Source organism: Onychostoma macrolepis, chromosome 01 (genome assembly GCF_012432095.1).
Source record: "Onychostoma macrolepis isolate SWU-2019 chromosome 01, ASM1243209v1, whole genome shotgun sequence".
In the NCBI taxonomy this organism is placed as follows: domain Eukaryota; kingdom Metazoa; phylum Chordata; class Actinopteri; order Cypriniformes; family Cyprinidae; genus Onychostoma; species Onychostoma macrolepis.
The window spans coordinates 27,644,777-27,669,877 of NC_081155.1; the positions used below are offsets into that span (position 1 = coordinate 27,644,777).

Genomic DNA, 25,101 nt, shown 5'->3' on the forward strand with positions numbered 1-25,101 from the left:
AGATTTCTTGCATCTCTCTCTATTATTTTTTTTCTCAGTTCAGATGGGCTTTATTGACATGAATGTTTCAAGAACCTTTGTTCCCACAACATCAAAATAATTTTTTTTCCAAATCTTTGAACAGTATGCAGTAATACTTATGAACATTAATTAATTATTTTTGTATCGTATATGTGTGTGCGCTCTGTGGTAACTAAGATCTTTTAAATATGAAATTTAAAATTAGAGAGTAGAACATGTTCAACTAAATGTTCCTCATTTCATTCACTTTTCTCTCTTTCTCTCTCTTAGGAGTCAGTGAAGGCGTCGTCCATGAAGTTCTTTCTATGTGGTTCACGTCATGAACAAATTTGTTTTTGTGTGTGTTCAAGTTCAACTGTTGTAATATATTATTTTATAAAATATACACAATCTTAAATCTACCCCAGAGTCATCCTTGACTATACCATGATTCCTTGTTTATTTTATTTGAGTTATAATATTATGCTACTTAGACCCAATGATTACTCAACATTCCTAGGAACCAGGTTTAATTGCAATAAAGAAAGTAGTATTTGGGTGTAATAAAACTTTTAAAAAACTCTAAAATTCTAATGTAGTTAAAACTGGGTGGAAATACTGCCTTAGTTGCACTTTTTTCGGTCCTCCAAAACTAGGGTCCTGGAAATGCGTTCCTGGGACGGCGGTTCTCCGGCTCGGTAGGTGGCGCTGTCACAAAAAACTAGGGTCCTAGAAGTGCGGTCCTACAACTGCGGTCCTGAAAGTGCAGCCTCCGGTATTGCAGATTGATAATATTGAATTCCATCTCTATGAGAAAGCTTTCAGTCAGGGATTTGTTTCCCACGGAGTTCTCACCAGAATCAACAAGTTTGTGAACTTGAACGCGAATTCGCCGCGATTGATATAAGCTGATAGAATCGGAAGTGACCTGAGCAAGTACTGCTTCTCATAACGATATATCATTGATATATACTCTTTGCCTGCAATGCCCGCAATTCATCGCTGAAGTTGTGCTAATGTGACTGCATCAACAACACTTTTTACACAAGATCTGCTTTCCCCGCTGGAAGAAGCAAAGATATCAAGGAGGGTTAAAGCATCCACGTAAAAACTGAACACTTAACCCTTTATTCATCACTGAATGTCTTCACGAAGTTAAGCTAAGTTCTATTTCGTTCTCATTGCCTTATGTTATGTTGGCAATTATGCTATCGTCAAATATTGCTCGTTGTTAAGGCAGTTGTTCAGTAACATGTTTGTTTGCTAGGCATGCTGTTGCTTTAGGCTCATTGGTTGTATTTTGTCACGCTGGTAACATTACCCAGTAAACCTACCACAGCGAGGCTTGTTTTTAATATGTTGTTTAAGGCTGTCTGATATGAAACAGGTTGCTGCTTAAGACTCATCTTGGGAATTCCGTTTCATTAAACTTATCCTATTTTTATTTCTATTTGATATGTTGTTGCTTTAATCAGTGTACCTGTAACGTGCTTGGTACTTAACAGGTAGTATGTAGATTTTGCTAGCAAAGGTTATTAATGCTAACGATTATCTGGATAAGGGCAACATGCTGTTGCCTAATCGTCGGGTATTGACCATATGCTGTACTGCATTAAAGGGGCATGCTGCTCTTCTCAGCTGCTGATTAAAGAAGAGCACCCCTTCGCTGCTTCTCTTCTTCTTAAAGGGCATACTGCCGCAGTCTACGCTATTTCAGAAGGTCTTTGCTTTAAAGCTATTAGGGTATTGGGATTTTGCTTGCTTTTAGGGCTTATCTAGTGCTCATGTTTGTTGCTAGACCCGCTTGTTTCTTTAAGCTATTGGTTGTACTGCAAGTACTGGTACTTGGTAAATTTGCAACAGCAAGAAGCTAATATTTAACCTGTTGTTTAGGCCATCTGATTGTTCTCTAAATATGCTTGCTGCTTATGGCTCATCTAGTTATTGGGACTGCTATTTCCTTAAGTTTCTCTGACTACTGCTACATGCTTGTTGCAAAGCTATCGAGTGCATTGGTAAGGATTTCTGCCTTCACGCACGTGGGTTGTCAGATTGAAGACGCATAACATAACGAGCACAATGTCAATGGGAGACGGCAACCTGTAAACTGACGAGTTGATTTGAGTTATATGCTGTTTCTATAGAGTTTTTAAATGGATGCTGAAGCTTTTAGGCCAGGTAGAATATGCAATCTTTCTGAACCGTACATTGCTCGCTTCTATGGCTGCAGTACGTTTGTTTGCTGCAAATTAGGCTGTCAATTAGCTGTCAATTTTTCTGCATCTTTTTTAGGTATTGCAAAAAGGGGCTTGCTGCTCTTCTTGGCTGCTTATAAAGAAGAGCACCCCTTCACTGCCTTCTCTGTAAGGGGCTGCTGCCCCAGTCTCTGCTATTTCAGAAGGATATGCTGCTTTCAGAAAGCATCAGTTGTGGTTTGGGCGTTCGGGCCTATCGTTTGTGTTGGGGGGGCTATTATTGTTGCTCTCCCTGCTCATTCATGACAGGCTGCATGGATGGGCAGGGAGTTTTTGCACAGAACAGAACCATACCGCCAAACCAAAACTTTATGCTAAGTATCTATCTTTTGACGATAGTGGTCCTGACAGAAATGAAGCGTTAGCGTTAGTTCTGGCAGGTCGCGTTAGTTCTGGCAGGTCACGTGAGTCAAGCTTGCATCAGCTGATTCTCAGCTGATCGTATTTATCTATAGGAATACAACACCTATCGCGGCATTCCTATATAAGCTGTCTTCCGTATCAATCAGCAGCTTTTTCCGCTTGCTCAGGAGCAAATCACCCTCCTCCATCCCCAACTCCTCCTTTCGCAGTCAGGACTTGTCTTTCTCATATTCCTTGCTGAATCAGACTTAAATACACTAAATACACTTAAATATCATTAAGTACATTAATGATATCTGCTTTGTTCTGTTCTGTTTACCCTAGGGGGGTTATTATTGTTGCTCTCCCTGCTCATTCATGACAGGCTGCATGGATGGGCAGGGAGTTTTTGCACAGAACAGAACCATACCGCCAAACCAAGACTTTATGCTAAGTATCTATCTTTTGACGGTAGTGGTCCTGACAGAAGTGCATTACTCTTTTGTACTACTCTGTACGAAGCCCCCTCGACTCCAATCTGTTAATTAGTAGTTTTTATGAAGTTCCTAAACGTAAGTTAGGGAGGAGCGAGCCCATCTAATCTTTCAATCAACAGCCAGAGTATATAAGCAGCTGCTTACCTCTCTCCGGTCTCAGCTGCTCCAGCATCCCTCCACCTCCCCAATCTCCACCTTCTTCTTAGGTACCTTGCCCTTTGTAATCTCCTTATATCATGTCCCTGGGGGGTTTATCAGAGCTCGAGTTGAAGCTGCTTCATCGAGCCACTCATCAGTGGACAGCAAGCCAAATAAGTTTACTCTATTTCCTAATGATTATATGGGCAAACAAACTCGTTAACTTTTTTTTTTTTTTTTTTTTTAATGCTAACTAGCACAAGACATTAGACCCCACTTGCACAATTGCGGCACGTGGGCCCACGGTATTAGAACGATGTTATAACTTTTATGAATACTGTTGTGAAACCATGAAAAACAGGTAAATAAAGACTGAGAAGGCAAACCTGAATGTTCAGAAATAAAATTTTCAAGAAATTTTAAACATTCTTACAGGCTGATCTATTTGCCTCTTGTTCTGCGAGATCTGTGTGTGGAGGCGTGTTTTCCTGAAAATCTGAATGTTTCTTCATATTTGCCCACAGTTTTGACCTATGCTGTATAACAGATTTTTTATTGTCAAACTCCAAAATTACTTTCTTTTTAATTACTAAAAATGGAAATTATTTTATATGAAAAAGTTAATAGTTATCTTTTATTGACATAATATTTTAGTTTGTGTTTGCTTATACAAGATAACAATTTTAAGTGGAAATGAAACATCAGTGTTTTTGGCACAATCAGAGGGATTTCAACAGTTTATAAAAATTTATTTATTTATTTATTTTTTTTTTTTGTCCTTTGCTTTACCACTGTAAAAATAATTTGTAATTATTTGCACAATGTACAAATTATGATTTTAATGTGACAACTTTTTTGATAACACATTTAATCAGTTTATTTGTTTCCTCACAAAGACAATCCCACTCTCCGCTTTGAGAAGGCTATGGGACATGAGCAGGTAAAAGTCCAACTTTTATCACGTAAATTTGTTTTTTCTCAATTTTCCAAAGCAACTGACACGGTTTGTAAATGGTTAGAAAAATAAATTATATCTTCTATACAAGAAAGACGTTTGCTGCATGCCATTTGCATACTATCCGTCCTAAATAGTATTTAAAATTAGAATTGGTGTGTCCCAATTAGTAATATGTTGAAATGAACCCAAAGGTACCCAGATGGTCTACTATTTCCAGTAAAAAAATTAAGTTGAAGCCCTACACATTACATGTAGAAAAAAACAACAACAATAGGAAACATCACAGAATTTGTAATAGTTTTACTGGTTATAAAGTGAATTGTATTATTTTATAGAAACTGTAATCCCTGTGGGTCCCTACTGGTAATTTGTCGCCTTGTATTGGTGGCTTGTTAAAACCAATAAATCCTAAGGGGATATGGCCCAAAACGCACTACAGGAAACCATTTTTTTTAATGGTTGTTTATTTATTTAATTAATTTAATTTCTGTGATGGTTTCTTTTTTCCCAGCAGGGAACTTGTTAATATGTGGACATGTTTCATTAATTCGTCCCTTTAAAGAACAATTAGTATAATGGGGCCACGATTTTTAAATAAAATGGAATAAAATCTTAATTCTTAATTTAATTTCTGTGATGGTTTCTTTTTTCCCAGCAGGGAACTTGTTAATATGTGGACACGTTTCATTAATTCGTCCCCTTTAAGGAACAATTAGTATAATGGGGCCACGATTTAACTAAAATTGAATAAATTCTTAATTTGTGACAATGTATTTTATGTTTTTATTTTACGTTTGTTATAAATTGTTGAATAGCATGGAAATCCATTTACTTGATGTTAACTTGATTGTCTGCTTCATTTCCACTTTAAACTTCCATTCTTTTGTGATAAATAAAGAAAGCATACACTGTAAAAATGAAACAAGCTCACAATTCTTATTCATGTCCAGGCCTCCATACAAATAAACCTGACTGCCTTTGCCTAACAAGCACAAACTGTGTTAATATTGAATGTGAATGGCAGGACAGCCAACACCGTAATGTCACAGGTTTTAGTACTGCAAGACACGGTGACGTTGCTACAAAAGATTTTTTTTAAATGGTTTATTTATGATTTATTATATATAATAATATTTATCTATGATTTATTATGGAATTGTTTATTAGAGTGAAAATGTATTTACTAAATGTTAACTTGACTGACTGCTTCAGTTGCACTTTGAGTTGTCAAATGGTCACGTTAAAATGAGCCACACCTATGGAATATTTTACTTCCGTTCTTTCAGGGTAAAGTGTTAGTTAGTGCTCCGCTCATCCCTATTTTAAGGTAAGATTTTTAATCTGTTAATAATAATAATAATTATTATTATTATTATTATTATTCTTGTTCGTGATTAATATATTCCATGACCGCAGGCCTCAGATAATTACAAAATAGATCTTCATAGACCATTTTTAAAAAGGTTCATACAGGAACCTTAAAAATAGGCCAGGTTCTAATATGAACCCTCTTACCACAACAGAACCTGTAAGTTTAATGCTGAGCCTTCTTGTTTGGCTCAAAGAGTTTTTTCAAAGGTTAAATTTTTTTTCTAAGAGTACTATATCCTAAATCTTAATATTTATCCCGAACTTCGAATTTGGCCACCGACAAATGAATTTGTTTGATCATGGTGTTGATATTTAGAGATTTTTATGGTACAAATTTAGATACTTACTGATATAAAGGTATATTTGCAAAATAGATTTGCATGATGAAGAGTATATTTTAAATTTGATAGTGTGTGTATAAGCTAGTTTCAAGATAAAGGAAAATTTATTATAGACCAGAATGAAACTGAACATTGTTAATATCAAAACTGTAAGATTTATTAATCTATTTTGGGATGCTTGAGTACTACCATCCTTTAAGTATAAAAGATAGTGAAGACACTATTTCAGGAAATGAGTCCACAGTAAACTGGTAAAAAAGAAAGAAAAAAAGGTGAGGTGTCAAACAAATATAGTCACGATTTCATCATTTATATAGTACTATTATATACTATTACCTAATATATTATGTCTGAAATCCAGTTAATGAAATCCATAAAACTTTTCTAAATATTATGGCAATTCATTATTATATGGCAAATACAGATATTATCAAATAAAATATAAACTTTACTAATGCACGGTTTGATCTTAGTAATTCATGTTTAAAGTTACCCTCTAGTGCAGATCCCTGATAAAGCCAAATCCAAACATGTATGTAAATACAAACATATTAGGTGTAAAGTAAGTAATTAAGTCTCAGATCAGTGCAAAAGAACAATATATACTCCATATAGGCCAGGCAATTGAACACTATTTTTGAGGCAGCCATATAATTCAGAGATTTATAAAAAAAAAAAAAAAAAAATCAAGAAATCTCTACGTCAGTCCAATAGGAAGGCAGGTCTCTGGTAATCAAACAGGCTGAAGTCTCCCTGGTAGCTAGCGTAGAGCCGGCGGACATCTCGTTGGCCGATTCCAGTAAAATAGCGTTCCACCTTGGTGCGGTTGTAGCGGGTTATCCCTGGTGGGATATTGGGGTATGACACTAGGTCAGCAATACCAGCAGCTTTTAGAATATAAGGAGCATCACGCTCCAGAGTCTCATGGTGACCCACAACATTGTAGGAAATATCACAAGGAGCACACAGCTCAGCATATGTCAGCCAGTGAATAATGTGGTCACCAAACTGCCTGTCCAAGCGCTGTCGGCCTGACTTGTCGCCCAAATATCGTACAAAGTCTTCAAACTGAAGACCCACACTATCACTATCATCATGGTGACTCCTGCGATATTTGCGAATGATGGCTGGGGCAATGTCATGTTTGTACCAAGGTTCAAATCTTGGGTTCTTCACGAACTTGTCCTTGAAAGCAGATATTAGACGCTCAAATGGGTCTCTCACAATAAAGAACTTGAAATAAGAATTTAACCTGTGAAACAAACAATAACACAAAGTCAGAATAAGAGTATTAATATCAGACATGTAACAAATCATTCAACAATTTTACCTGCCATAAGTTTTGAAAATCTTAAATTAGAAAGTATGTACTAAGACCATGTCTAAATACTTATACTGATACTTATAATGATAAATTAGAATTAAAATGATGAAAACAGAAAAAAAAACATGTATCTTGAAAACAAATATTACAATTATATTCTGAGAGAAGGAAAATATTATTTGCATTAACCTTGCTTTTGTAATGTTTCAGAGCAGTTTTCCTACTTGTAAACATTGTCAAATATTTATAAACCATTTTTAAAACCCATGCCTAAAGGTCCTCTTTTCCTATTTATCTGTCACAAAGCAAGGTCTGACACAACAGGTAAGTGACAAACAAGATGGTTTATTGAAGGGAACTTGGGGAACAGGAACGAGAGTGGCAAAAGGCAGGTGAGTGAGCAAGATGTTATGGATTTCAGAGTGCTTAGCTGTGATCTTGATGCAGTGTCTTTCGTTTGCAGGTGGAAGGATAATCTTGGATCGGGTTTCTCAGGATTCGATGGAGGATCGTTGGAGAGTCCAAGGGGTAAGTATCGCAGGTAAGTCATACGATAGAGGGAGTCCAGACAGGGCTCCAGACAAAAAAATCGAGTAAGGAGCCATTGGCTCCAATAAGAAAAAACTTAGGCGCCAAATTATTTTTTTTAGGTGCCACAGAATAAACGCGTTTTATTTATTTGTTTTTTTTTAACATTTTGACATTTCAATCATACAGTCATGTGTTTGTCTACTCTTCTTGACTTTATCAGCATTTTAATCCATCTTGTAGATGACCTGGGAACTAAAGTTCCCTTTCAGTCGGTCACTCCGAGTCACATCGGGTGACCGACGAATTGGGATCCTGCTTAGAGAGACCAATCCACTTAGAGTGTAACTAAACAAGCCAATGCACATTGGCACGCGATTATTTCATCCAGCTGCCGCTGATCACAGCGTGAGTATAAGTAGGCAGCAGGAGCAGCGCATATTCAGCTTTTCGCTTCGGAGCCGAGCGGTTACATCGTTCTGCTCCTGACTTCTGCTGACAAGTGACATGCGTTTCTGTATGCGGTCGTTACCTGGTGCCGGGTGATGGTCACGATCGCTGCCTCACGTGCCTGGGCAGTAAGCACGCTGGAGGTGGCGTTCGTGGATGAGTCCTCTTCTCAATGGGAAGGTGATCATCTCGGAGTTGCGGGCCAGGCTTCGTTACCTCGACAAAGGGGCGGAGCCCTGTTGCCTCTGCCTCGATCTGGTTCTCGTTCTGGCTGCAGACAGGCGAGGACTACTTCAGGCGGTGTAATCTGAGGATTACAGTGGTGGCAAACCCTCCAGGGAACCAACCCTCGAGGGACCATCGCTCCTCTTGCACTCCGAAACCAGTGAGCTGCCAATGGAACGTGCTGGCGGAGCGTACCAGCAGTATCCTTGGTGCTCCTTACTGATGACCGGATGTCGATCGCTACATTGGAGGGTGAGCCGGAGCTTCCTGGGGAATAAGATTCGGTTGCGCTGCTGCTCCGGCAGTGGCAATGCCTGAATCAAACCTGTAAACGACGTGACTCGGAGTGACCGACTGAAAGGGAACGTCTCGGTTACATATGTAACCCTCGTTCCCCGAAGGAGGGAACGGAGACGTCCCGTTGCCACGGCTGCTGTACCACCGCTGAGCGGCTGGGTCACCGGCTCGGCTCCTCAGCGAAAACCTGAATATGACCTGCACCTGCTGCCTACTTATACTCACGCTGTGATCAGCGGCAGCTGGATGCAATAATCGCATGCCAATGTGCATTGGCTTGTTTAGTTACACTAGAAGTGGATTGGTCTCTCTAAGCGAGATCCCAATTCGTCGGTCACCTGACGTGACGTCTCCGTTCCCTCCTTCAGGGAACGAGGGTTACATGCGTAACCGAGACGTTCACTTAAAGTGAACTAAACGTCTTTTCCAACTTGAAATATACAGTCACAAAGAATTGTTTATTACACAGAATCTGTACCAATATCATGGACCATAAGAACCATTAGTAACTGCAATTTAATAAATTTAAGTTGGTCCAACTTAAAATAAAGTGAACAACACATTTTCAAACTGTTATTTGTCAGTGTAACTCAGAATTGTCAAGTTCACTTAATGTATTTAATTATGCATTAAGTTGGCGCTTTAGGAGCAAATATAGCGGCTTCTCCGAGATGGGTATAAACGGAGGTTGGAGCCAGCTCCAAATGGGTGGGACTTGTTAATATTCCCTACACTAGGGCTGCACGATATATTGCATTCCATTGTCATAAGCATCTCGTCAGTAAAGCCGGTTCTGTGATTAGCGGTAAATCTCCATCACCTGTTTTCAAATGGAGCGGCATTTAATACACAGAGCCGTAGTTTACCGACAAGCTACGACAAGTGATGGAGATTTACCGCTAATCACGGAACCGGCTTTACTGACGAGATGCGCATGACAATTGCATGCAATATATCGTGCAGCCCTACCCTACACCAAACTCATATTTATTCAATGTCATCATTGCCTTTTGAAGTTTAATCCAGCTGTATCGCGGTTCTTGTCTTTCAATCCCCAACTGTAAGACCTCTTGAAATTATAATTAAGACTTTTCTTATACCATTTAACATATTTAAAACTTTTTATACAAGTAAATTGAGAGTTTTTAAGGACCCACCGTATTTAAGTTAGTCCGTTGGGCAGGGCAGTGATACATTTTGGTAGCCCAACTCGAAAACGCAATAGCCCCGCGATTTTTGCGAGCCCTGGGTTTCCTCAATTTTCTAAAAAGTCAACTGATCGCTTTTTACAGTGTTAGTTTGGGCTCCTCCTCAATGCATCCTATAGAAATGTTGTCAAATCTCACACATCCAGTCGGTTTTTGCACTTTTTAATCATGTAGACAAGAGGTTAAGTAAAAATATTAATATGCAAGAGCGAATAAATATAGCAAAATGCTCCTCTTTATAATAATTTTTCTAGCTGACTGATGGGCTTATGGCTGGCCAGTGGTTAGGTATTGTTACGTGGCATTGTTTACAAGCTTTACAAGATTTCCAGTTTGACACGGAATGAGTGATTACATGAGACATTTCAATAAGTGTAGGCTCTCTTATAAAATAGCCTACCTTTTTGATATTAATTCACATTCATTTCATACTATAATAAAGATATAATGGGTTCACTTGCCGCTTGAACTGAGGCGCTAAAGCTATTGCGCCTGCCGCATTAAAGAGCGCCAAAACCTTATTTATTTTATGAATTTTGTTATGAATTTGGCAGAATGTTAAAGCTGATACTTTGTTTATTAAAAAGTAACAAAGCTTATTGTGATTACTGGACGGCAAGTGTGCTGCAAACAGGCTAATATGAAGTTCACGCGTTTACAGAACTCAGTATATAGACTAAAGATCTTGATAACAAGAAGCCATATTAGTAATGATTATAAACGAGAGTTGTTAACGATATTGCCAATATCCACACAGCTGACAGCTTTACCTGTTGAAGTTTGTTCAAGTTGTGCGTAAAATAGACACTGTTCTCTGCACTTTCACGTTGTACGTCTCCGTCATTTTGATCTCTCGCGCTGCACAACTGAGCTGCGTTTAGCAGGCATTTAGGGAGAGATGAGGACTGTTTAAAACTTTTTTTTTTTTTTCCATTAAAACTTTAGTCTCAGTTTAATACGTGGACATAAAAGATGTGATCGTAAAACAATCAGGAAAAAAAATCAAGTCATAACATAGTCGCCATTGGCGACCTCAGCAAATTAATATTTTTGGTCGCAAATGCGACCGTTTTAGTCGCAGTTTGGAGCCCTGCCAGAGCAGTCCAATAAGGTGAACAGTAGACCGGACAATGAGAGGTAGGTATGAGAGGTATGTGTGTGTTTATATGCTGATTAGTGGCAGCAGGTGTGTGTGATCAGTAGTCAGGTGACTGTGAGCGGGTGATTGTCCTGGGTGGTGACTGTGAGGATTGTGACTGATCCCTGACATTATCCTGCTGAGTTCAACAAGGTTGAACTGGAAACACTTCTCATAACACCCGATGTACTGGTTACATCGTTAGAAGAATGACATCTTCACTAATATTAGTCAGTTTCATTCTTATTCCGAGGTCACCATAGTCACCCAGATCCAGACTGTTTCCAGATCAGATGGTCACTGCAGTCACCCGGATCCAGTCTGTATCTAGAACAGATGGTGGATCCGCACCTAGAGACGACCTCGACAACCCTGAATGTCAGCCCCAGAGGCAAATCCCCTCCAAAGACCTCATCACCTAGACAGCCATCGGGACAAGACCACAGAAATCAGATAAGTCCTCTGCACAATCTGACTTTGTTGCAGCCTAGAATTAAACTGCTGGTTTTGTCTGGCCAGAGGATAGCGACAAACTATTTTGACACACTATTTCCTTGTTTAATACTTTAAAGCTGCTTTGACACAATCTGCATTGTTATATATATATATATATATATATATATATATATATATATATATATATATATGTATTACAAATATAAATAATGGTGACTTGACTTGACGATATCTCACAAACATGGTAATTACGATACAGGGCTATGAAATGGATCAGGGAACGAAAACGAAAACCCAAAACGAACAAAATTGTGACAGGAACATAGCCAGAAATCAAAATTGAACCGAAAACAAATTTAATAGTTCTGAAAAGAATCAAAAACTTGAAATGGCCATTAACCGTTTAATAACATTATTTTATCGTTTCATTTAATATTTGAATTTTGTAGTCAACCAATCATGAATTCAAATAGTACAGCCTACAGTATGCAGATGTGATGTTGACGCATCCAATGAGTGAAATGCCCATGCTCAGCTGTCAATTCATCATCGGTAAGTCGCAATGGCAATGCCCCGGCGTTAGAGTTTGTCCAAGGACATGTAATGAACCACCAAACATTAGGCCGACATTTAGGCAAGGCTAAGTAAAGATGAATGTCAGGTAATATGCAGCTTGTTTTGTGTTTTGAAACCAGCGCAAATTGCAGGATAGTGCAGTAGAACATGGATTCAACAAGGGCTCACACCTGCAGCGCTGTGAATGGAGAAAACGGAATAAAACTATACATAAAAAGGAATATATAGGCCTCACTTAAATCTTTTGTTAAGATTAACAAAACGAAAGAAAAAAAATGTGCCAAGTTTCGGTTCCATGTGATGCTTTCCAAAGTTCATGGAAAGGAAACCGAGACAGCATAAAGAAGTTTTCTTTATTTTGCAAAAGCTTTACAGATTTCTTTATTTTACAGTTTTATTTTATATACACTGTATGACCAACCAGCATTGGTACGACCATAAATTACGGAGTAACGGTTTCCTCTTTTAGAAGGGAAAACAATGCAGTGATCACAACATTTTTGCTACCTTGACATCGCAGCCTGTTCTTTATCAAAATAAAATACATAATTAAAGAAACATAAAGTTACACTGCTCAATTGAAATAGTCCATAGTACAATCCGTGCTGTTCAGCGTGACCACCGGATTTTTTACTTTAACAAAGCCTATAGTTTACATAATAAATAATACTTTAGCATCCAGATAGCATACGTCACGAATATAAAAACATTTGGATTCGTCCCGAATGAGAGAGGTAGGCTTCATTCTCACTTTGAATGAATTTGTTTTTGGCTTGACATTTACAGTATATAGCTCAGCCTAATTACTGTTAATTTTAGAGGATTTGTTGTGGAGAGAAAGTAACTAATAGTTGTGTTTATAATGTTTGTAAACATTTTGCTTTAGCTAAATTTTAGCCTACATTATTTCTGAATGTAATAAAATGCGATGTGAGCCTACGTGACCTAGGCTATGATTTTTCCTCTGAAAATGCAAATTTTATGCAAGTAGTGTTTATTTTTAACCATGCAGCAAACATTTTTAAATATCTTGGAAAAAATACTTTAATTTCTTTAAAGCGTTGACAGTTTCTTCTTTTGTTTCACACATTTGGCCAAAATCTAGAAGGGTCATTCCACGAAATCGCAGACTTTTTCATTTGGAAAAATTAAAAAAATAAGTTTAATCAACATTTTTTTAAACATCAATGAAATGAAGATCCTGTAAAATGAAAAGAATTTGTACTGTGCCATACCAGGCTATGTAATTTATTATTTTACGATTTTTCTACCTCATGTTTTACAACCCCTGGCAAAAATGATGGAATCGCCACACTTAGATGTTGTTTACCCAATTTTTTTACTTCATAACAAATAAAAGAATCACAGATATCACACAAAACTATTTTTGTTTAATAATTCAACATTCTGGTTATGTGAAACACCTCAAAAAAAAAAAAAAAAGATATTAAACTTTAAATAATGAAATTTTGTTTTCTATAACAAGTAGAGGAAAAAAAAAAAATGGAATCATCTACCAAAACACACAGTTAGTACTTTGTTGATTCTCCTCTTGCTTTTATGACGGCCTGAATTCTTTGGGGCATGGACTTCACTAATGAAAAACAATATTCTTCATCAAGCTGGTTCCAACTTTGCAAGATGCAGCCCTGTCATGGACCAGTTTTTTTTTTTTTTTTTTCTTCTATTTCCACCTTAAATTTGAAATCGGATTGAGATCCGGACTGTTTGCTGGCTATGTCATTGAGTTGATATGCCTTTCCTGAAGAAAAGCTTGAACACTCTTTGCTCTGTGGCAAGATGCATTATCATCCTGAAAAATTACATCACCAAACTTTTCTATTGATGGAATGAGAAAAGTGTCCAAAATTTCAATGTTCACTTGTGCATTGACTGTTGAGGTAAGGATTGCCATTTCCCCTGGTCCTTTACCTGACATGCAACCCCATATCATAAATGAGTTGGGAAATTTGGTTGGTTTTTTTCAGGCAGTCATCTTTATACATTTCATTAGAACGGCACCAGACAAAAGTTCCAGCATCATCTCCTTGTCCAATGCAGATTCGCGATTCATCACTGAATATAGGGTGACCATACGTGCCATCCTGGCCAGGATTTCTATATTGCTTTGATTCAAAGTACCTCGAGAGCGTTATGAAAACATATGGAACCGATGTCGGTCTGCACACACAAACAAAGCCAAAACCTAGGTATTTTAGGCAATATAGAAATCCTGGCCAGGATGTGTCTGGGAAAAATGGCATGTATGGTCACCCTACTGAATATCACTTTCATCCAATTATCCATACGCCATGACTGCTTCTCTTAAGCCCACTGTAACCTTGTATTCTTCTGTTTAGGTGTTAATGCTGGTTTTCTTTGGCTTTTCTATATTTAAATCCCATTTCACTCAGCTGATTTCTTAGTTCTGTCACACACATTGACTCCTGTTTCCGCCCATTTGTTTTTTATTTGTTTCGTCGTGCATTTTCTATTTTCAAGACAAATTGCTTTGAGTTTTCTATCCTAACACTTTGAGGTCTTCCTTGGTCTGCCTGTATGTTTTTTTTTTTTTTCTAACCTTTCCATTTTGTTTATACTTGCACCAAATTTTAGAAACGGCTGACTGGGAACATCCAACTTCTTTTGCCACACCCCGTGATGGATTTCCTTCTTGAAGGAGTTTTATAACCTTTTCCATTGTTTCAACAGACAGCTCTCTTGTTGGGGCCATGTTTCCAACAGCTCATTAAGGTCTGGAAGCACTCTCTTTTAACTGCTGACTAATTAGCATTTTAGATATGTGCCGGTATTTATTTCAGAAATGCTAATTACAAGCTGATTCCATATTTTTTTCCTCAACATTGAATGATTCCATAATTTTTTCCTCTACTTGATATGGAAAACAATTTTCCATTAATTAAAATGTTTTGATTTAATTTGTTTGAGGTAAACAAATTAAGGTTTGTTTCACATAAACAAAGTGTTGAATTATCAAGCAAAAATAGTTTTGTGTCATATCTGTGACTTTGTTTATTTGTTATAAAGTCAAAACTTTGGGTGAACATCTAAGTGTGGTGATTCCATAGTTTTTGCCAGGGGTTGTAGTATTTTTGTCAACCCTGTTACAGACAAAAGCGTTACTATATACTGTAGTTTAACTAGAACTATGTGATAGTTTTCACACATATGGGCAGCATTTTTGTCCCTCTTTTCACTGGAATTGTTTCAAATTTTGGAGTTTTTATTTATATTTATTTCTATATTTTTCATTTAGATGACCAAGAACATCCTAATTTTGGACGGTGACCACGTCAATTAAGAAAACATATATTTTTATTGAAAAAACGGCTTTGTCCAAATTAAAATATAAGGTTACAATTGAAAAAACCTGTCTACAGTCACCTTGCTGCACTGTTTGTAATTGAATTTATACGGATACATTATTTTTATTTTCCATAACTCACTGTCAATAGTTTTGAGACTGATCATCTTAGCCTAACAACAATAGTAATAGTACCAATACTAACTAAAAATGCAACTGATGCTCATATGCCACCTAATATATGTCATCCCTGTTACCTATATGCCAAAACCTGTTATTCTAAAAATTAACAGGGCTGACAGTAACAGGTTTGACGATTTCTTACTAATTTGCTAATTGCTAGCCAATAGTCAAGTTTACAAAAGCACGTTGTACACTTTCAAAGGATGTTACTTGTAGATTTTGACTTTATTAAATGTAATAAATAATTGTTTAAATTTACATTTTAACCCTCTGGGGTCTAAGGGTGTTTTGGGGGCCTGGAGAAGTTTTGACATGCCCTTACATTTGTGCTTTTTTCAGTTGCTTATAAACCTATAAATGGCTAAAGACTTATATCACTGTAAACGGCACAAACTGGGCTACAATAATATGTTAGCAGCATTTATGTACATGATTTTGTTTTTGAGAAAGAAACGTTTATGCGTGGCTAGTGAAAAACTAAAATTTTGGAGTCACTGAAATAAGGCCATAAAACACATACAGAACATTTGTTCACAAGACTTTTGAGAACTGGATCTTGTAGCCTAGAATTTTTGCTTCAAAATGATATGGAAATCATCTTGTTTACTTGCTCGCAGAAAACAATATATTGATTTAAAGATTCTAAGTCACTTTTTGAGTGGAAAGGCTCTATGCGAGAGGGCGTGACTCACACCTGAGAAGACAAAGGCCCGCATAATGAGCTCCATAATGAGCCATTCAGTCAGGTGTGTGTGTGACTGAGAGAGAAGAGTTACAAGAAAGAATGTGAGGGGGAAAAAAGAAATGTGTATACACTGAATTTTCTAATTTTTCTGCACAATTTCATGTACAAATATTTCTTTTGCACAATTTCATGTACAGTATTTATGTAAAGTTCTTGTACAGTCTCAGTTTGTGTATGTGCAGTCAACTAGGTATAGTAGTTATAGTATTTATAGTATATGTATAGTCCGATAGTTAAACTTGTATAGCTCTATTGTTTTTCCTATATTTTCATTGTTGTATGTTTAACTAGCATGTAGCACCGTGGTCCTGCGAGACACGACATTTCGTTCCACTATATGTCCACACATGTAGCAGAATGACAATAAAGCTCAACTTGACTTGAACTTGACTTGACTTAATTAGCTATTGAGCAATGCGAAAACTGCTGATAAACTGAGGGACCTTATATATGGATGCTTACGTGTCGTATCCCTATAGGTAGATGGGGATCAGCTGAGAGTCAGCTGATGAAAGCTTGACTAACGTGACCTGCCAGATCTGACGCTACGCTTGATATTTAGGTACAGAATTACTACAGAAACTGAATAATCTATTCAACTGTAAAATAACACTGGATAGTCTTCACTGTATAAATAAACAGTAATGACAGACACCAACAGGATTATTTAGGCTGCTGTCTTTAAGACCTCATGCATGGATCCAATATATACTGTTGCACGTGCGTTTTGCTTCTCAACAACAATTTACATTCACTTAATGGCCTGTATACCGACTCTGTTTAATATAAACCAACTGTGATTACGTAAACACTCAAGGTGGCCAGTTTGACATAAATTTTGTACGTATTTGGCCGTTTATGTGCAAAAACGGCCAAAAGAGAGCACGCGATTACTATATTGATTTCTCTTTCACTTTAAATTGTGCTGGCGCCTCCATGTCCTGCAAAGCACGCATTAGCTTCCACTCTCCACACAAACAATTAGATATGTGCCTGATATCGCAGATTTATCTTACACATTTAAACTAACATTGTGATATGCTTTAAGTGTTTTATATATCTATAGATTTTATTTTTTGCAAGTTGTGATGATTTAAGAAGGCTAAACAGATCAAACATAGGCTATAATCAACTCTGTCACTGGTCGTTACTTAAAAAAAAAAAAAAAAACTTATATGTTTGGAACATTTTTTTGTTTGTTAAATTTTTCTAAATTAACTTAAAGAAATTAAAAGAAACATAACCATTTTACTATTAAAAACAAAACCAAACTATTTTAATGGCTGCAAACATCAACTGGGGAAGAGAGAGAGAGAGAGAGAGAGAAAAAAAAAAGAATGTATGTAGCGGAAACACTGCATCATCACATGGCACAGCTGATTAGTTCTGTCTTGTATTGGTAGCCAATGAGCTCGCTGCTCAACATTCAACTACTTGGCTAGTGCTTGTGGTAGCAGTTGCAGCACACTTCAGAAACCCTCCACCTTCCCCAGCTCGACCTGTATAGATCTGCTACGAGGTGATCATGTATGCTATTGGGGTTATTCATGTCAAATGTGCAGCAGCAGTATTTCTTACATGCTCACAGCAGCATGTTGTGGATGTACTGGCAGTAGCAAGTCTCGGTACTTGCTCTGCAGCAGCAGCAGCGTAGCGGATGTATTCCGCCAAGACCAAACACAAAATTTGCCAGTGCACCTTACACATTACATGAATGAATTGTACTTCTCATTTGTTAGCAACATGAGAGTTCACAAAACATAATATTGATTTTTAATGTCTTATTTGTTACCATTTTGAGTTTTATTCCAAATTAAATGATTATTACAGTAAATGTTGAATTAAAAATTAAAAATGTTTTAATTATTTGTCATGCAATATTTAAAACTATATTTTAAAATATACTTAACTGGTTCTGTTTTCTTTTCTGGACTTAACTTGTTTGCTCAAAAGTGTGCTTGATGCATGAGGGCCAGGTGATAATGTTCTGGAATGTGGGGTTTTTACATGCTATTATCATAAGTAGAGCACAATAAGCTATCAGACTCTATTGTTTGAAATATGTGGAATGTGTGAATTCTGTGAAATGTGTGATTCCTGCAAAATTGGTAAATTCTTTCAAATGTTTAAGTATGATTGGGTTTGATTATTTTCAAGGCTAAATCATCTCAATGCAAGTCAGTGTCTTTTTTTTTTCCATTTCAGAACTCTAATAGACAGGTAAGGTCATAATTTTATAATGTATATGATGTCATTGATGCCATCCAAAATGGGAATAGAGACTTTGAGATGGACTCTGATACAAATGATAAAAAGTAATATAAAGATTCCTGTGAACTGGAAAAGGAAAATGACCACCCATTTATGTTGGCCCATCTCATGATTATGTGACAACATCATGCCAACAAAACCAGGCCATTCAAGAACACAGACCATGCACCGTAACAGGTATAACTGTCTGATAAAGGATTTTATCTGTCTCAGAATTAATTTCTCTGATGAGGATATCACTAATGATGCAGTCTCCCATCATACACCACTGGAGTACTTCTGAAAGTTTGTGGCAGAAGATATGATCAAGGCTCTGACAGGTAATACCAATGAATACAGTTTTCAAAAGAAAGGAGCGTTAATAAAACCATTGAGACTATGGGAATTGAACATGGCTATGAACAGAGCAAGACATTGTAAATACCAGTAAATAGTTTTGATTTAACATAGTTTTATAATAAATATAATATTTATAAAAACATGACTTGTCTGATTATTATTATTGTGTGATTATTTGTATATGGACATATAGGCTGCTGTTATGGGGCTACATAAGCAGTATACCCTGCAAATGAACCCTTAGATCTTTAGATTTGTTCAGACAGTTAGTAAAATCACTGAAATTCTGCTACCCCAAAAGGCCCAACGTTGTAATATTACAACATTTCACTAAAAATGTACTAAAATATCAAAAATGTTAAAACTAATTTATTTCTGTATTTATTTTTGCAGAGGCCTCCCACAACATAAATGGTAAAATAATTTGTTCAGTTTTTTTTTCTAAATTTGGGTCTTTCAGGGTAAACGTCATGTACATTACCATGCCAATCCCTCCGAGAGTTGTCATTACAGAAATATAATTGTTTGTTTTCTTGGTTTTGGTAAAGTTTAGCAGGGCTCAACAATAGGGGCTGGCCCACTGGTCTGAAGCCAGTGTAAGAGAGTGAGAGCTTGAAGGTCAAGCATTAGAAGTATTAGTATGAACGTGTTGAAAACTACATGGCAATTCTTTAGCAAAAGTGTCAGGCTTTAATGTAGTTACATTACAGCTGTAATTATTTCCAAATTGTTGCAAATTTTCTTTTTGTAAACAAAAGTTTTAATGAATATAACTTCTTTTTTGGCAAGCTCACTGAAATGCTGGCAGGGCAGTAACATACTTTACAAGAAACATCTCTTTACAAAAACATTATTGTGAAGTAAACTGATGTAAACCTTTGACGAATTTCTGTGTCCGTCATAGAGGACAGGCGGGGTAAACCATTTCTTTCATGATCATGAACCAGGTTCTCTGGTATAGCTTCAACTTTTGAGAACATTCCTGAAAGATAAAAAAAAGTTAAGCATGTTTTAAGTCCAAAGGAGATTTGCAGGTTGCCATTATACTTAAAATGTGATGCTGAATTAGGGTAATTCTACAGTTTTATGGGAATTTTGCAGTTTCAAATTACTTGTAAGATTTATTCACTATACGTGTTATTTTATCTGAAAACATATCTTACCATTATGGACAATTAGTTATTTTACCTGAAGACATATCTTACCATTAAGGACAATTAGAACCTTCTTCCATTGTGTATTTCCAACTTTAGGTGTCTGACAGAAGAGTATTTTGTGCTTGTCACACACAAAAATGCGGTCCAAGACAAACTTGTCCACAGTTGTGTGGGTGAGGTTCCACATAGATGAATTTCTGCAAACAGTTGATAAGAGCTCCAGACGCTTCTCATTCACTGACTGCCAGTCTATGGGCTCCACCACAGAGGGACCAACTGAGGACTAACACCCACAACACAATCGACACACATGCACATATATATGACAGCCAAAAACACACAAAATATTTTCAAGTTGCTTTTAAATAAAGCAAATAAGTGAACTCTTAATAGCAAACTGTCTTACCAGTATATATGGCTGTGATGCTCCCTTGTCTGGCCACTGGACTGAAGTATGTTTCGTCGTAACAGATGGAAAGGTCCAAACAAACATCTCTCTCCTCTCCGCATAGTCTGGAAATGTATTGAAGGAAACTCTCAGAGTTTCTCATGGCCAGTGAATATAAATATACAAGTTGTGGGATATTTTAAATGACAAATACAAAATAGCAGGGGTGCAAATCTGGCTTGACAGGCGGGGGGGACCAAAACGGAGTACTGGGTGTAGGGTGGAAGAAAAATCAATTCTCCAATGCAATGGAGCTGTATTCTACTTGCTGCCAATTAAACACAAACACACACACAACATTGGTTAAGTACAAACTTGCATAATGTTTCATCGTTAAAGTGAAATACAGTGGCAATCGCAGAGTTCATTGCACAGGATATGCACTGTGAGAAACGTGCACTGCTTTACAGTGTGCGGTATCAATCACCGGTATTTCAGCTTTTCTCTTCCAAGTGCTCTATGAAGGTATAATTGTTGCTGTTTGGAATGCAAATTAAATTTGATACATGAAACACTGACAGACGACAGTTTTCAAAAGCTCATGTAAGCTTTGTGTGTGTTCTTTCTGAAGTGCACTTGCGGCATGTAAGTTATGTCTTAAGGACTGGACATAACACCTGGACACGTGACCCTTCGACAGCGATGCACGCGTAGTCCTTCGCTCTGCTCACTCTGTCAAATATTGTATAATCCTGTCAGTAAATTTCGAACCACTCTGCAGTTGATCCATCATGAGTACTTCAACAGTCAAAGACGATCGGAAAAGAGAGATTGAGCAATCGCCAATAAAGAAAAAATTCAAAGATTCCACCATCTCCAGAGAGGAGATGTATCAAGTATCAAGCTAGCACTTAAAGAGCAGCAAAGTACTTTGGATTCGGTTGTGGCCTCGACAGTAAGAGATGCGGTAAACTATGTACTGACCCCAGCATTGCGTGACCTGCATGTGGACATACAAGCGACCAACAATTCTGTTAAAGAGCTAAGAGCGGAGCTTGAGACACTAGCTAGCGCGGCGAAGCAGACACGTGACTGGGTCAATTCCGTTCAAGCAGCTGCACGTGAGGATAGGAGGACAGTCACGGACTTAAGAAATCAGCTGGAGCAACTCACTGAGAAGATGACGGACATTGAGGATAGGAGCAGGAGAAATAACGTGCGACTGGTGGGGTTGCCGGAGGGGGCAGAAGGCTCTGATGCAGCTGGCTTCCTCAGAGCTAATTTTTCCAAGTGGATCCCTTCACTGAAAGGCCGTGACATCGAGATTGACCGTGCCCATTGTGTGTATGACGGAAGGAAAAACTACGATCGGCCGCGTACTCTCATCTTCCGTGTGCTGAGGTGGCATGACAGATTGGCGATCCTGAGGGGTGCTCGGCAGGCATATCCGGTGAGATGTGCACAGGACAATGTCACGCTGCTGTTTTTTCCCGACTTTAGTCCAGCCACAACTACCAAGAGAAAGAGCTTTAATCCAGCCTTGAAGAAGATGACAGCACTTGGTCTCCAGCCCTTTCTCACTTATCCGGCGGTAATTAAACTACAACACAAAGGTGAACAGATGATGTTCGACTCTCCTCAGAAAGCGGAAGATTTTATCAGCTCACTGTCACAGAAGAAGACCTATGCTGAAGCTCTAAAAAAGCAATGGGAAAACAGCGGCCACCATCTTCATCTCTTCGGCCCAGCGAGAAGAACTTAATGACCGGGATGGAGGCGATTCCAGCTGCCCAGGAGAGGATAATAACAAGGTGGACATGGACACATCTCTCTTTTTTTTCTTTCCCTCTCTCTCTCTCTCTCTCCTCCTGGGATATTGTTCATATTTATCCGGCACAACTGTCTCTTTACTGCTAAGACTAACACCCTTTTTTTTTTGGAGGGATCTAATGGAGAGTAGGTTTAATTACAATAATTTTTGACTATGTGGGCCTTTTGGGGACATGTCTTGCGTTGAGGTGGACTGGTCACGTATCATCTCCATTTGTTGCTGCTCAATCAGACCTACGTTCTCGGTAATGTGCGGTCTGAGTTGTTTCTTGTTTATAGTTTTTTGTTGTTCGTGTTTTTGTGTTGCTTTTATTTTTTACAACAGACATTCATACTTTTATTTATTTTACCTTATTTCTAAAAGGATTTTTCATCTAGGTGGATTGGTATCTAGAATGCACACCAGCGTTTACATGTTACTTACAGAATGGGATTGCTTTTGCTTTTCTTCATTTACTGTACACAATTTTGGAATTATGAATATTTTATAAATATTTTATCAGTGAATGTGAATGGCCTAAATTCTGCTGTGAAACGTACTCGTGTATTAGAATGTAACGTCTGTGTAGGATCAGTGATGGCTGATTACACTTTGTTTTAAAAAAACCCTTTTATCCTTTTGACATTTGCATATAAATTACTGACCTGGCCTCACCGTTTACATTTATATGGGTGCTAAATTGCAAATGGCCTTTTTCACTATCAAAAGGATGCTAAACAGGACGACTGTGTCCTATAGTCTGTATCAAGCTTCAAACACATTCCACAGAGGAGGGAACGACCCCCCGTGCCAGGCACCAGACCAGTTGTCTGTCTCCACAATTTCCAATACATGTCACACACATACCTAAAGACATTTTCTCTATTTAGGCCATAATTAAGCAGTTATAAATGTATCTGCTATATGCATGTGTTGTATGTATATTCCCCTATTATATTAACTTAGTTAAAACCCTTTACTTGTATTAGTTAGACGTTACAATGCCTATATTCAAGTGTGAGCGTATCTCTGCTTTAATATCGTCTGGAGGTTACTTTCTTGGTATCAAAATGATCTCCTCTTTATTCCTCACACAATGATGCACACTATGTGATCGTGAAATGCATCAAACAATTCTTACTATGTTTTGAATTAAAAGCTGCACTAGCGTTCCAGATCAGCAATAAAATGTAAATGAGTCATAAACGGAGACAAAGGAAGCTTCTTCCGCTCAAAATGCATGCCTCTGATTGGCCACTCCACCCACAAAATGGGTGCGGCAATGAACTATCAAAAGTTCCGAACGCAGATTAATCAACGCTCAAAAACTCTTCTTCTTGAGACGAACACACTCCAAATCTCTTCTCTTGAGTTTAACCTTCTGGCAGTGTTTACCTTCAAGTAACTTTGTGGACTTCTTCAACTCACTCCTAAAGAAATCATTGAGAACCTCGTCTACCGCATCAAGACTCTTATTCAGCAACAAACCAATGCAAGTAACCATTTACAACTGATTAGATGCGTGTTTAAGTTTGAACCCCTTTTAAGGTGAATTGTGCCTCTGATGATTCTCATTTAGGTTGTGGTTAATTGATGTGAAATACTGCCATTCTTTGCTCATCTCTCTCTTTTCCTTACTTTCCTTCATTCTATATATATATGTTTTGCTTAGTTTAGGTGTATGCTAGTTATAGTTTCATTTATTAAATCCCTTATATTCACAATTGATTGTCTCTGTGTTCCGCTCACAATTCAAAGTCACTGAATGTTGCTCCTCGCTACATGCTAAACTACTGCTAGCACTGTATAAGTAGGAAGGCTATTGTTCCTTGGCCAGGAAAATAATCTTCCTAGAATTGATAAATAATTATATTGTCTGCTCGGTGGACGGACAGATCAAATAATTGTATTGTCGATTCTGCTACAGTTAATTCTAAGATCTAATCTAAATATTTATTATTAATTATAACCAGTTATAATTAATTATAAATAATTCCCTTTTTAAGCTAATTTGCTACAAGAGAGACTCGAAATTGGATATGACTGTAAAATTCTACTGTTTTTTTGTCTGTAAAAATACATTTTCCCCAACTCTAAAAAAACATTATATATGAAAATTTTTTTTAAGGACATGTAAGGTTAATAATACATAACAATTACTTTTAATTAAAGGAAAATGCTATTTTTTTTCAGTAACACATATAATCAGTTGAACAACAGGTAAAATGTACATTTGGTGTCAATGCATGCATTTTTATGGAATTTCCCAGTTCCTATCAAAATGTGATATTACTGTTAAATTCTACTGGTTTTTCTCTGTAAAAATACATTTATTTTTTACAGTGTAGATCTGTGCATTAGTGTGAATGCAGCCCTACCACTGTCTATGACATCATCAGTAATATATAGTTTATAGTTTATCATTTTCTTGTATGTTTTGATACTATATATAGTTAGTCATAACTAACAAACAATAGTTTGAATTATTGGTAACGCTTTAGATTGCAACCCGCAAAGTAAACTTAAGCTTAAGTAAACAGAATGTACATCATAACTTTTTTTTGTAATTATAGTGTACCTATTAAATACCTCCGTGTAGGTATAAGGGAATACTATAATAATTTTGGGGAATAAAGGGGTAATAACCTGTAAAATTACAAACTATTTCTACTAAGAGGTACCTACAGTAGGTGGACAACCAAAATGCCTATTACCGCCACATGTACCGCCGCCACAGGGCCATGGCGTTAACTGCAAGTCAGTCGCGTGTTAAAGTCGT

General features: G+C 37.3%; 1 protein-coding gene across 6 annotated transcripts in view; it reads right to left on the reverse strand.

The window, feature by feature from the left end:
* Positions 1-429: 429 nt before the first annotated feature.
* Positions 430-25,101, reverse strand: part of chst10 (carbohydrate sulfotransferase 10) — a 118,295-nt gene continuing 93,623 nt past the window's right edge. For 5 of the 6 annotated variants that reach the window (XM_058775495.1, XM_058775486.1, XM_058775475.1 and 2 more), the window contains 4 exons: positions 20,531-20,637; positions 20,173-20,407; positions 19,844-19,949; positions 430-7,154 (listed from right to left, as the gene is read on the reverse strand). In XM_058775495.1, the coding sequence (XP_058631478.1) occupies positions 6,605-7,154; positions 19,844-19,949; positions 20,173-20,407; positions 20,531-20,617 (978 nt within the window). In that variant the 5' untranslated portion in view covers positions 20,618-20,637 and the 3' untranslated portion in view covers positions 430-6,604. Of the gene's footprint in view, positions 7,155-19,843; positions 19,950-20,172; positions 20,408-20,530; positions 20,638-20,726; positions 24,510-25,101 lie in introns of those variants that run through there. The other variant, XM_058775503.1, reaches the window with a different exon arrangement.